At 33.6% G+C, this 14,351-nt stretch overlaps 2 protein-coding genes across 4 annotated transcripts in view; both read left to right on the top strand.

Moving 5' to 3' along the window:
- Nucleotides 1–4,633, top strand: part of LOC118202407 (sphingomyelin phosphodiesterase-like) — a 92,386-nt gene extending 87,753 nt beyond the window's left edge. The window contains exons 12-13 of the mRNA XM_035374584.2: nt 1,270–1,454; nt 3,307–4,633. Of these exons, the coding sequence (XP_035230475.1) occupies nt 1,270–1,454; nt 3,307–3,421 (300 nt within the window). The 3' untranslated portion in view covers nt 3,422–4,633. The remainder of the gene's footprint in view (nt 1–1,269; nt 1,455–3,306) is intronic.
- A 1,586-nt stretch (nt 4,634–6,219) lies between these two features.
- Nucleotides 6,220–14,351, top strand: part of LOC118202405 (uncharacterized) — a 46,919-nt gene continuing 38,787 nt past the window's right edge. Inside the window, exon 1 of one of the 3 annotated variants that reach the window (XM_085813386.1) lies at nt 6,220–6,303. Coding sequence is in view for 1 of the 3 variants with exons in the window: in XM_085813385.1 (XP_085669511.1) it covers nt 6,551–6,576 (26 nt within the window). In the remaining 2 variants the exon portion in view is untranslated. Of the gene's footprint in view, nt 6,577–12,152; nt 12,173–14,351 lie in introns of those variants that run through there. The other 2 variants (XM_085813385.1, XM_085813387.1) reach the window with 2 other exon arrangements.

Here is a 14,351-nt window from a genome sequence, read left to right as displayed (position 1 = left end):
CCGGTGCGACCGCTGGGGGGCGGTATTTAGGGTCGAAACAATTTTTAGATTTTAGAGTAGCACCCAATAGCAGAATATAGAGAATTTAGGAGACCGAATTCGGGGGTGGCAAAATCTTTAGAATTTGGAGAAGCACTAGGAAGCATAATTTAGGACGCACAGAGATTGCACTGTCCGACAAAACTCCTAGCACCTATCCTGTTTCTTTGTAATTTTTGGTGGTTTGAATGGCAATCCCCTTCAATTTTAATTCGCCTTATCCTTTTGAAAGGTAACTGCAATGAGAGTTTGCTGTTTATTATTATATCAATAGTAACTATGCTGTTATATCAACAGTAACTACTTTAATTAGTTTTATGATTTTTTAATTATTCTTGTTGGAATTGATACTAAAAGTTTACATCAGAAAAATTATTTTCATGATTTTTTAAATATTCCTATTGGAATGGGTATTAAAACTTTACATCAGAAAAATTATTTATCCAAAAGTTTTACAGGCTGAGCCAGATTAAAAAAAAAAAAAAAAAAAAAAAAAAAAAATAAAATAAAAATAAAAATAAATAAATAAATAAATAAATAAAATAAAATAAAAATAAAAACATAATTCTTCTGATAAATTTACTGTTGATTTGATTAAAGGAAAGTCTGCTAACTGACTAACTACACATATCGTTAAATGATAAGGTGATAAGTGACGCAGGACGTAGGCACTGTACATTTACCATAGAGGTTAATCAAACAGCCCAACGCCCACCATTATCTAGTGAACAGCATTAACATATGTAACTAGAGAGGCAAATAAAGCATGGTACAATGTAATTACATTTAAGGAGTAATTACATTTAGAAGAATAGGATATAAACTACATAACATATGTAATATTTACAGGCTGTTGTGCGACCATATTACCTTCGTAAGTGATGCTATACCAGGCATACGCATACTAAAAATGCCTGCATATAATTATGTATCATATAAGATAAAAATAATACACTAGTTCAATACAGAAATGCGGATGCAATACGCAGAGCAAAACGCAGTAATGGATTATACAGTCATGCGTATAAGACATGCGATACACATATCATAACAAAATGTTTAATCTATTTCATACTAATCTACAGAATGAATTATTCTGCGGTAAGAAAATAGTGCATGGATTATTGGTATAAGCGGTCAGATTTTAAAATAAAATGTGTATGAACCAGTTCATGCCAAGAAATTTAATTCGATTAGATTTTCTTTAACGTTCCGACCTTTTTGTTCCAGGCTGTTTTGGATCACGAGACATACTATTTGAATCTGACAGAAGCCAATATGCTGGATAAACCAAAATGGCGGAAGTCATACTCAGCCCGCAAAGAATATGGCCTAACATCGCTGCAACCGGATCAGTGGAACAAGCTCCTGGAACGTTTCCAAGAAGATGATAAGTTATTTCAGAAATTTGTCAGGTAATTCAACCATACGGTAACCATAATACTGTCTTGTTTCATTCTTCTAACCAATCTGCTTAAAGAAATGGAATTCTAAAAGACAGAAGATTTATTCTTTGGTAGTTGAAGAAGAACAGGATTGTAAATTTTCTTCCGAGTATTAGAAGCAGGAAAGATATCGCATATAATACTTGGTCATGGACATTATTCTAGGCATCAGAATACGAAAGTTAAGGAGTGCGCAGATAATTACGATTTTTATGAAATTAGTTTGTTCTGAAATTAAGGTTCATTATGCTGAGATTTAAAAACCCTGTTTTAAAACATGTCTTTCGGAGTATTATTTTTCCTTTCTTCAGTAAATTGGTGAAAAAGTTGAACTTTAACATTTCTTGAAATACATGTGTGTGTGTGTGATTATGGCAAAGCCTCGAGGGCTATCTGCCTAAGAGGAGGGATGCCTTCGTGGAAGACTTTCTAAGGGAAACTGGCTCGTATACACGTTACACATGGGGAAAACTACGAAAACGCCCATGCAGCCAGCCCGTTCGCGGGATTCGAACCTCGGACCGAACTACCAGGGTTCAGCGATTTTACCGCTCGGCCGCTGGTGGGCCCAATGAAATACATGAAAAAATATGAACATTTAATTCATAAGCTATTTAGAATATGAATATATTAGAATATGAAATAAGAAAACTTTAAAATTTTTCAGCATTATTTAAAAAATTATGCCAAAGAAATTTCAGCATAAATGAAAAAATTAGATCTTAAACGTCATTATTAAATTTTAATAGAGTATGATATGTATTCAGCTACTGAGTTTCAACATTAGCATCATTAAATGTTTATAGTTTATGAGTCTCAGCATTAAATTTTAATAATATATTGAATGTACGACTTCGGTTTCAGAACTTAATTCTTTCCTGAAGGTCATTTGTCGACTGAAATATTCATAAAACTGAATCCTTTTTCTGTTGGAATTAATAGCAAATGAATTAATTGGTTCCTGGACCACAGATACAGATGATTGTTTTTATAACATTTGCTTTGACACAAGTTCATAATTCCAGACTGATGGAAATCATTAAATATAAAAAAGTTAACTACAATATCAAACAGATAAAATACCTTGAAAATTAATTAAAATTTTACGGCATTTGTGCAAAGAAGAGTGTACGAAGAAGGCGGCAAAAGTAGAATATATAACTTGCTCCTGTTTTACCAGGGTAACATCTTAAAACGTGAAAACTTTACATCCTACTACCTTTTGCGCAAATCAGAGATCAGAGAATAAGGAGAATTTTTTTTCGTCCTCTCTTTCTAAAACGTTACTTGCACAATCTCCTTCTGTTACTGCTTCTGCGGTTCGTTGTAATTCTTTCTTTTTATCTCATTTTTAAGTCCACCAGTAACTTTTCTATGTCATTGTTAACTCCCTAGTCCATGGCTTTGTTTAGTGTTACAGATAACAAAATAAAAGGAAAGAAAAAGGACTACATTCTAAAGAATTCAAAGTCTCTAAATGCTTTCCAATTTAGCCATTTAGCCAATGTTTTTTAGCCGATTTAGGAGAGCGAGCCGGCTGCACGGGCGTTTTGGAGGTTTTCTCCTTGTGTAACATGTATACGAGCAAGTTTTCCTTAGGAAGTCCTCCACAAAGGCATACCCATAGCCCTTGCGTACTTTGCCATAATTAAATAAATCAAACCAAACCAAAACTTTTGTTATTTAAATTACTTAAAGTTTATATGCGTTATTTAAAGTTTGATATCTCTTTTTGATTTGTTATTTAAAGTTTATTGCTGATTTAACTGTAATATTATGCTTGTAAAGTCATGAAAATTTATACATACTCCTTTTTTTCTAGTCATTTATATCATCTGAGTGACTTTCCAAGAGAAGACTGCACAGGTGAATGCAAACAAGAGACTCTTTGTCGAATGCGCACTGCTAGATCGCACGATTCTTCGTTTTGTAACTGACAGCTCTTCATTTGAGTTGTTTGTTTTATAATATGTACAAAGCACCTGACTATTTCAAGCATTGTTTCATCCAAATTATCGGAATTCTATGAGCATTGTTAGTTTTGTACCAAAAACTGTTCTTTTAAAACATGAAGCGACCTCTTTTCCATAACTGGCCGCATAAATTTAGTAATAGTTCAAGAAAATTAAGATTTTATAGAGGAAGAAACGTACTTGTAAATTGTTAAAGAGATGAAGTCTCAGTTAACCCATGCAATACTTTCTGAAAGAAATTTATCTGATGTAAGAATATTACTACAGTTGCTCCTTTAAAATGAGAGAAATAGAAATTATAATTTTAAATAGGATTACAAGCAAATAAATTAAAGAAACACATGTCTATAAAGCTTAACTGAATACGTTATTTTAATGAATTAATATGTTTTAGGAATCTAATTTTAAGATAAAATATTTTTCCATCTGGCTTGGATAAAATTGATTCGTTTGCTTGTAACTCGAATATTTTTAATATCAAAAATTAATATCGAAGTTCAAATAATGAAGGGTAAATGCACAAAAATTTTATATTATTTTAAAGCGACATACATTGTTAAGTTACATACAACAGTTTGCAATGGCTAATTGTATTTTAACCAATCATTTACAGTCTTCTCTGGTAATTCCTATATAAAAAAGGTAGTAAAGAAGACCAAATGATTCATGTTTAATTTAGCTTATATCCTACCCCCCGTCATTCGAAAAAAATGGAGCACATTTTGAAATATTGCATCAAAAGCGTAAAATGGGAAAAGAAAAGGAAGGAAAATTTTCTAAATATTTATTATACAGAATATACCATAATGTGAGTCTAATTCATGTGCTAAACTGTATAGGAAATTATAAGGTGAAAGTAATATTACAGTATCTTAAATATGTTAACCGTCAGCACCTGCCCCATATTTCTTTTCTTTTTTTTTTGTGTGTAGCAGGCCTACAGAATCGTTTACTTTTGTTTAGAAAGGCCACGTATTATGTCAGTGCTTATACGGAGAAATGAATGAATTGAAGACTACGGGGTTTACCCGTATTTGTTACGTCTAAATGTTTTGTGAATATTTATTTACAATCAGTGTCGGTATTATTTATTTATGTCCTTTGTTTTATTTATTGCAGTTTGTGTGTTGTATTTCATCTTGTCATTGAAAATAAAATAAATATTTTCCAAGTGAATTTTAGTGTAAATTTTGAAGTTAAATGGCAACACATTCATTTGAAGAAGAGAATATATCAGAAAACTATTTATATTAAGTCAGTATAAGTGGTAAATGCTTAAATATTAAAGAAAGATAACATCATAGTTTGAATTTTAAAATCTGGCAAAAATCCAGACTTAGATTGACATTAATATTATTTAATGAATCTTTGTCCTTCCAGACATATTTTAACTTTAATTTCATAAAAATTATTGCCCTTGTTTATCCCTTCATTTTTCTAAAAATTTCATTTATGAATTTTATATCCCTGAATATTTTAAAATTCGCTAAAAAGTAACAGTTACCTTTAATTAAGTATTTTAACTATAATTCTTTTTTCTAGAAAATATTTGAAGGTCTTAACTCATAATTGTTTAGATCTTCCTTTATATTTTGCATAAAGGAGAGTTTTAAGATCGTTGCTTTAATTTTTATCACTTATTTATTTTTCTTTTGTCTAATTCTAAATCCTGCTATTTAAGGGATATATTTCTGGTAGTTTGGTTCAAAATGTTTTTGTGCTTGAAATGGAGTGATAACTTTATCTCGAAACATGCAAAACCTTTCTGTACCTTAAGCTGTATTTCACTTTCCAATTTGGATCTTTGAAAAGGACGAGATGCTTGCGTTTATAAGAATTTAACAGTCAGTTTTGCTCATAATATGTTTTGTTACTGAATTTTAGCTTTTAAAATTTTGATTCAAAGCCGTTAAAAGATTAAAATCAATGAGTATCCTAAATCTTTTATGCAACTAACAGTTTTTATGATTCATTACTTTAATGAAAATAGCTTACTGTTGTTCGTTACCTTCATATATGCACTTCAAGGTTCTTGCGATCCTTCCTTATTGACAACCGTAACACGTGCGACTATTAACACATAGAAGGTTTTTCTCCATCTTAACTGAAACTAAACCTAAAATCAGTTTTTATTCGTGCCCTTTTCACGAAGCGAAACAAGCTGAAGATTAAAGAGGAAAAATGCAGTTGGGAGATCAGATCATCTGTTGCAGCTGCTGTTATCATGGTTACGAGGCATGTCAGGCGGCGAAAATGATCTTGAAGTGCCTATTCTTTTGTGATGCGTTCCAGTAAGTAATACGTCTCGTTAAGTACCTTTGAATATTGCTGCCTATTATTGCACTAAATGTTGCGCACTAAAAATTAATAATTTAAAGTATTTCTTTGCAACTAGAAATACATGCCTATGCATGTGGTACAGATTGCAATTTACCGTTCAAGAAAAATGGCCATTATTATTTGATTTACAAATGATATATAATACGATATTTGGTATTCATTTAACTAAGTTTGAAAACCGCAGATGAATAAGCGTTGAAATACAGCATATTTATAGATTCTGCGATGAATGACGCACATATAGAAATATAAAGCACCCCCCCCGAAAAAAAATAAATATGGTAATCTTCCCAGATTTACCACTTCAGTTTTCTGCTAGATTTCATATCGACGGGCTCCGAGTGATAAAAATGTGTCTTCGAGATTGTTGCTATGACAACGTCCTTTTTAATAATTCGCTATCAGAATACAATGAAACATGAGTGGGCGATTTATCTACTTAGCGGGTTTGGAGAACTAAACGTCGAATAGTAACTCGTTTTGAAATGCTAGTGATACAAAAAGAAGTAAGGAATATTTTCTAAGTTTTGTATTTGTAAAATGCACATTTGTATTGACTTGTCAATGCAAAAAGAAAAGAAAAAGTCAAGAAGAAGCAAGAAACGTTTGGAAGCATGTATATGAAACCTATGTTTGATACAAACAAACAATAATAATTCTGTGTTATCAGACCTCGGAAAATTTCGATGACTGTTCGTGCTGTTGTTTGCTGCGAAACTTAGCGTCGTGTTTCGTTTTCAGACTCCATGAGAGATGGTTAATTATTTAAGTCTGTACAAGTAAGGTTTTGTTTACTATAACATTTATATTATCTACATATGTATAATGTTCTTTTTACTTCCTTGTACGAAGTAAAATAGAAGTATTGTAATCGCGAAAAGTTTCAGACAACATATTTCAACGAAAATATCCATTTTGGCCGCTTTCGAATGCAATTTAACGATGTTTTTGCGTGATATCTGTACGTAAGGACTGAATAAAAGACTCTTTTTCTCCGAAAAAATTATAAAACTGCATTAAAATGAATTCTGAAGAGAATTTTTCGTGGCGTCTGTACGAACGTATGTACGTATCTCGCATAACTCAAAAACGAGTAGCCTCAGAACCTTGAAATTTTGTATATAGGACTAGTATAACATGTAGATGTGCACCTCGTATTTTGGTTGCAATCAGGCGCGCCAAACGTATATAAATATATTTATATATATATATCCACTCTGTTACCCGGCTCAGTGATCTCAGTTTCTTTACTCCTATATGTTTGTAAATTGTATATTTTTTGCTTTAAAAATGATTGAATTATGTTGTTCTTATTTTCCGGTTAAGGTTTTTTATGCCTTTAGTAAATCTGTATGCACTATTTTTAGAATTATCAACAATTTTAAAGTTGTTTAAGTGCCGCTAAGCCTAATAATTTTTTTGATGGCGGCCATTGCTTGTTTACATTTGAAACAGCAGAGTAGTGGATTTGTTGCCAATCTAGAGAACCGTAGCTTCGGAACAACAAAGATAACGCCTTCATTTATTATTGCGAATTAAATCATGCTTAATCCTTTCTGGAACTTTGTCGAGGAAATAAGTGTTTAAGATTTACTTCGTAATTTTTAATACAGATATTTTGAGTTTTTATGTACTTTTGCCTTGTTGCGGAGTGAAACCTGAATTAATTGAATGAGAAATACTCAATCGTCGGTGGAAAACTGTTTCTTTTTTGTTTTGTTTGCTTAATTTCTTTTATACATAGTTCTAGCTTTATTATAGTATTTGAATAGAACATGTGGCAACGATTAGATAATTCTTTAAATGATATAAATTTTGTGCATTCTGAGTTATAATATGAACGAAATATAATACTGTTAAGTGAACCTAGCCCCAGAGTGTCTCTACGGTAAACAAATATAGAGTGAATTTTAAAGTATGCATTTATTCTATTGTGGTTTATGCGCTGTCGGCGAAGTAGATTTAATTCAATCCAATAAGTTTAAACGAAATGGGGAAAAAAATGCGCATCATTTAATATTCCGTACAAGGAAGTCATGTGGTGTACACATCAGATTTTTTTAATATAAAATATAAACTATTAGAACAAATATGACTGTGAAAATAATAAATTCTGTAACTAAATAAGACTGTTATAACTTATCTTAAGAATTTATTTTTAAACTATTTATTTACTAATTTACATTCCAGCATAGAATTTTTAAAACATTAAAAATACCAGCTTATGAGTTGTATTGAATTTATCTATGGTAAATGCATAAAAAAGCTAATATATTTGCATCTAAGCAACCAGTTATTTTCAAAGTATGACTTAAAAGAGCTTTTTGTTAGTAGTACTATGATTAAATATGACTGGGTGTTTGATACTGGGTCAGTTATTGGTTATTAGGGTGAATGATATAAACGCTTATAATAAATATTTAATTAGGTATATAACGTTATGAAATGCACTGATGCTCAAAATTGAGAGAAGTTTCGCATGTTTTGATTGTTTCCATAAATGCTAAACTTATTTTAATGAAATTTGGTACGCACGTAGACTGATGTAATAAATAAAACTGCATACCATACAACAGTCATAGAGGCAAGCTTGATCTTGCGTAAGGCTCCTTCAGTGGAGAAAAGTCTAAAACAAAGTTTTTCAAGACCACACAGAAAAGAGATGTGGTCCCGTCTAATAGTCATACCGCTCTTATATCACGATTTCACAATGGAAATGAAGCAGATTATGACTTTCTGTGGTTGTCGTTTCTAATCCTGTAGTAACGTTGCTTTTAGGTTCTGGAAGGTTCTGAGAGGTAGTAGACGAATCGCAATTGACTTTCCAAGATTGACACAAGTATGTTCTAAGAGATAGAGATCTCTGGTTGACCGATCTATCCTGTTAATACCCTCACTATACACTAGATCAGCCACATATGGACGAGGGCTATTGTCAATAAAAAGACTAAGTAGAACCCTGGAAAGCCAAATATAGAGCCTTAAGATTCCTTCCCTTTGCAGCAGTTACATACTCTTTACCAAGGACATGAAGTTTTGTGGGCACGTTCTGTGATTCCAGACCGAATCATTAAACCTATTAATTTCTTCCTCGAAAGCTCAGTGACAAGTAGATGTTCTCTGGTTCTGTGCAGATGAAAATCATGGTTAAGTGGAATCGGGATTCATCTATGAACGGAAAATTTACGGATTGCTTTTTGGCTCAAATTAGAGGTTCTCTGTACCATGTTAACAGCAGGTCTTTTCAGTGGATGAGTTTTTGGAAAGAGAATATTGATTGGAGGGATCGGCCAGCCAGGCCTTTCTAGGTTTCCAGACCTATAGCATTCCTGGAACGCTTACCATAAGGATTGATAAATTGCTTCTTTTCCTGTGAAAAGATTCCTTCCATTGTCCTCAGTTTCCTTCCATCATAAGAGATGTTGTCTCATTTAAGAGCTATATGACTCTGAAATGAAACCAAACCTCTTATGAGCTTTCTTTTATTCGATTTTGCGACCTATGCCTTAAACCTTCCTCGCCGACCAGCCTTACGCAAGATCATGCTTGTGAACCATGACTGTTGTAAGGTACATTCTTTTGTACGTATTTAGTTTCTTTAAATATAATACATGTCTAGAATATTTGGTGCCAACAGTTTGGAAAGTGAATCGGCTCAAAATGCCGTTTTGAAATCAATAGCCTTCTGGGCTAACACCCTTTGAGCTGAAAACATTATTATTATTAGTAGTAGTAGTAATTTTTTAATTTTTAGTTATTTTTTTATCTTTTAGGTTCTATGTTTCTTGTCAGTTTAAAAGATAAACTATTTCAGAATCATATACTGCCTAATTGTTTATGTAAAATAAGGAATTAAATTATTTGAAGTATACACTGATGTTTATAACTAAGAAAATTTTCACATTTGTCGACTAGAGCAGATTTGAATGAAATTTGCTATGGATGTAGGGATATACTCGTAATAAAGAATCTGCGTGAGTGCATGAATGTTTCTCGCATCGTGAAGAAACAACGGTACCTAGAGCCATCAGGAGATTGTGTGTTAATTGAGGAATTTACGGAAATATTGTGAAAATGAAGACCCATGTTAGTTCAGTTTTATAATTGATACATACATTATAAAATGCAAAACTTATAGTTTATACATAGCATTTGTCTTTCGTACTGCTTTTATATAACGCAATCATTAATTTTGAGTAACGTAGTCATATCGAATTCAATTAACATTAAGGTGCTAAAATTTTCAGAGCAAATTTTATAAAAACTGCGATTTTTACAAATCTTGGTAGTTTGGCATAATTTGAGTCGTAGAATCGAAAAAATATAGGCGGGTCATTTCAGTAAAAGTCAAATTTTGTGTCAAAATACCTATATTAGAACAATGCTATATATAAATCGAATACATATCCTAAGTCGCCCTTTCGAGACATGAAAAATGCAAGTTGAATTTTGTCAATCAGCTCACTAGAACGGCTGATACAGAACTGTATCTTTTTTTTTTTTTTTTTTTTTTTTTGCGCAGTGTACAAACGTAAGATGAAGCAAAAAATCGAAAACATGTTCTGCAGACGCTTTTGATATGAGACCTGTATTTATATTAATTCTCTCTCTATATATGAGTTTAGAAATTTCAAATTACAGTATTAATTTTTTTTTAAGTTGCGCACTATGCTGCGAATTTGATTAAATAATCAAGAGATAAAGTTAATCAAGAAATGTATTAAGAGTCTAACCGGAAGCACCCACATCGAATCTGAAATAAAAAACTATACAGTAAAATAAAATAATAAAATTAATATAAAAATGTTGGTGAACATTTCTTGTTCTTTTTTGAGAAATATCCAAAGGATTATCAACAAAGCCACGTTTCTGAATTATATCTGAATAATTTCCGTTCTCCTCGAATTGGAAAATTTTCTGAGCCGTTGTAGAGTCATTAGGTTATTTTTTAAAGCTGGAGTGATGAAAAATGAGCAACGCTCTCACCTGGAATCCAGACACGTACCTCTGAAATACGCGCCCAGCGTGCAGAGCAGTACACTACGAAGACATGCTAGGAAGGCGGGAGATATACCTTATATACTCCCCCTTTTAAAGGGCGACTAGGGTTTTTAGGGGATCCAAATCCCGAGTGTGGAGAATCATCATCCACCACCCTTTGCAGTTCGGGCGCCACTTGTAGAGACATTAGGTATTTTTTGAAGCAGGAGAAATGAAAAGTGAGCAACGCCTTCGCCGGGAATCGAACCACGGACCTCTGGAATCCCGGCCCAGTGTGCAGACCACCACACCATGATAGCACGCTAGGAAGGCGGGAGAAATACCTTACATACTCCCCCTTTTAAAGGGCGACTGAGGTTTTTATGGGACCCAATCACTAAATCCTCGGTGTGGAGAGTCATCATCCACAACATCGTCAATCGTTTTTGATTTACCCAGTAGTTATTCTTACTGGAGAATTTTTTTTTCATAAAGTTAATTTCTCAGTAATTTTTGCTTTGGGTTCACTTCGAAGCAGATTATATCTTGACGATTTATTAAAATTAAAACATATTTAGAAATGTTTAATTTATTTCTCTTTCAAAGGACTTGAATTTAATACTTTTAATTAACTTAATTTTTATTTAGCAATTTCTTTAACTTTTTTAAGTATTATTTTAAGAGTTCACTATCATCCAGACAGAATTAAAAAGTATGGCTTTGTTGCAAATTCTTAGGCTACTTTTTGAAAAAAGATAGGAATTTTCAAAAATATTTTTAACATTAATTTCATTGCATTGTTATTTCATTTTTGATGTGTATGTTTTCGATTAGACTGTTAACCCCTTTCGTGATTCAATTTCTGATTTAATTACTATCTTTTGATATGTATGAGTACGTACTTTTACCTAAAGTTTTGAAAACTTAAGAAGAAATTGCATTGCTCAAGAAATTAATATGGTATCTTGTGAAAAGTCTTTGAATTTTAATGGGTGTAAGTTAAATAAATTAATGGTTCTTGAAGATATCATCTGTTTTTAAGAGCAGCATTTGTTACTGATGACATAAGTAATCTTTGACAGAGTAGCAGTGAAGACACTGGCTAATTTTAAAACACTAAATCATCATTTTTCGCACTCATGATTTATGATTATGCATCTAAACGTTTGCTTCCAAGGAACGGTTAGTCAAATGTCAAAAAGTCAAAAAATTTTATTTCCTTTCATGATAAATGTTTTGAGCGGCTGAGTTTTAGTAACCTCTAAAGCTTTTAGCTCATTATGGAATAAATGAGGTATTTTATTACTAAAATTTAGCCTTTGTTGAATAAATGTAAATCAGGATTCAAGTTGTAAGGTAATCTTCTCCCACAACCCACCAAGCTAAAAAAAACAGGTAATATTTTTACTGAAATTTTTTATAATTCAAGCAAGCAAAGTGCTTAAAATATTATTTTAGAATTATATTCAAATGAGTAAAGTGCGGCGGAGGTAATTCTAAGAGTGTTGATAGACATGACAGATTCTTACTATGTATTATAATTTTAGTTTTAGACTCCTTTACGTTGTTTAATTACGGAAATTCCTACGACATATAGAAACAATATAATTTTCTATTTTCAGCGTGAATGTTTCGTAACTGGTTATTAAGGCTGCAAGGTATTTCTCCCGCCTTTTTGGCATGCCTTCGTGGTGTGCTGGTCTGCACGCTGGGCGTTAATTTCAGAGGTCCTCGGTTCGATTTTCGGCGAAGGTGTTGCAAATTTTCATCTATCCTGTTTCCAAAAAAATCCTAATATCTTTACAGTGGCGCCCGAACTAAAAGGGTGGTGGATGATGATTCTCCCCACACAGGATTTGGCGATTGGGTCCCCTAAAAACCCCAGTCGCCCTTTAAAAGGGGAAGCATATAAAATATTTCTGCCACCTTCCTAGCATGCCTTCGTAGTGTAGTGGTCTGCACGCTGGGCGCGTATCCAGAGGTCCATCGTTCGATTTCAGGTCACGGCATTGCTAATTTTTCACATCTCCTGCTTCCAAAAAAACACCTAATATCTCTACAAGGCTCATAAATTTTATCTTGAAGACTTTAGAAGGCTTACTTTTAAAGATTAGATTCCAGTAAACTTTCTCAATATTAGATTCCAGTAATATAGTATTAGTGATATTAGATTCCAGTAAACTTTCTCAATAATATTTTGATATGTGAAATAAGCAACTTACAGAAATAATTATTTATGTGCAGTGTTTTAGAATTTAATAAAAAAAATTACGAAATGAATATCTACTTTACGTAATCAGATTCTGATTGCATGGTAATTGAGGAATTTACGGAAATAATGTGAAATGGAAGACCCATACTGGTTCAGTTTTATAACTGATAGAGATATTATAAAACGGAAAAAGTATAGTTTATACACTGACTACCAATAAGTATTTGGACACCTGTGATAGAAAAGAAAAACTAACTTTATTCAAAATCAATAGTTGCTAGAGCCTCCACAAGAGGTAATTACAGCGTGGACCCTCCGAGACATACTTTCCACAAGTCTTTGTATGACAGCTAGTGGTATTTTCTTCCACTCGGCTTGAAGAAGACATAGAAGTTCCTTGACCGATTTTGCACGGGTAGTGCATCCCTGAATTAGGCTATGTAACTCGTCCCAAAGGTTTTTGATAGGGTTCAGGTCCTGACTCTGGGCAGGCCAGTCCATTCGATGAACTCCATTGGCACCATACCAAGCCTTGGTTAACGTCGAAACATGACAACTGGCATTGTCGTCCTGAAAGTAACAGGGGTCCAACCCGTAAAACTACCACAACGTAGGAAGCACATTGTCATCCAAAATAGTGCAGTAGGCATCGGAGTTGAGCTTACCGTGAATGGGGACCAAGGGTCCCAGCCCATACCAGGAGAAACACCCCCAGACCATAATTCCACCTCCGCCGAACTTGACTGTTGGCACAATGCATTCTGGCAGGAGACGTTCTCCAGGTAGACGCCAGCAGTTTAACATTAAGTAGACCCTGCCATCCGAACGGTAAAGGGTGAACCTTGATTCGTCACTCCAAAGAACCCGTTTCTACTGATCTACGGTCCAATTTCGATGTGCTTTGCACCACATTAACCGAGCAGCGCGGTTGGACTTTGTAATCAAAGGCTTATGGGCAGCAGCCCGACCATGAAAACCAAGCAGATGTGCTTCCTTAACGGATGGTATTCATTGACACAATACTCCCGGATGTCTGTTGAAACTTCTCGCGGATGAGGGCCATCTGTTGGGTGCGGTTCCTCCGAATTTCTCTGGACAGCCCTCGTCGGTCCCTATCTCCCAGTTTCGTTGGTCTGCCGACTCGGGGCACATTCCGGCAATCACCGCTCACCTTCCACTTTTTAATCACATAGGCCACAGTCGATTTTAGGTACTTCAGATCGCTAGATATGTCCCTTAAGGATCGGCCATATTTGTGATACCCGATAATTATACCTTTCTCGAAATCAGAGAGCTCCGAACTGCAAGGCATCTTGCATGCGACTAAAGCGATGCTGTTTCCTACACGATATATACAGGCGG

This window comes from Stegodyphus dumicola, chromosome 3, assembly GCF_044657685.1.
Source record: "Stegodyphus dumicola isolate Sdum_Otavi_A_Nest chromosome 3, ASM4465768v1".
Lineage (NCBI taxonomy): Eukaryota > Metazoa > Arthropoda > Arachnida > Araneae > Eresidae > Stegodyphus > Stegodyphus dumicola.
Note: the sequence above shows the minus strand (reverse complement) of the source record. Positions and strands in the feature narration are given on the sequence as shown.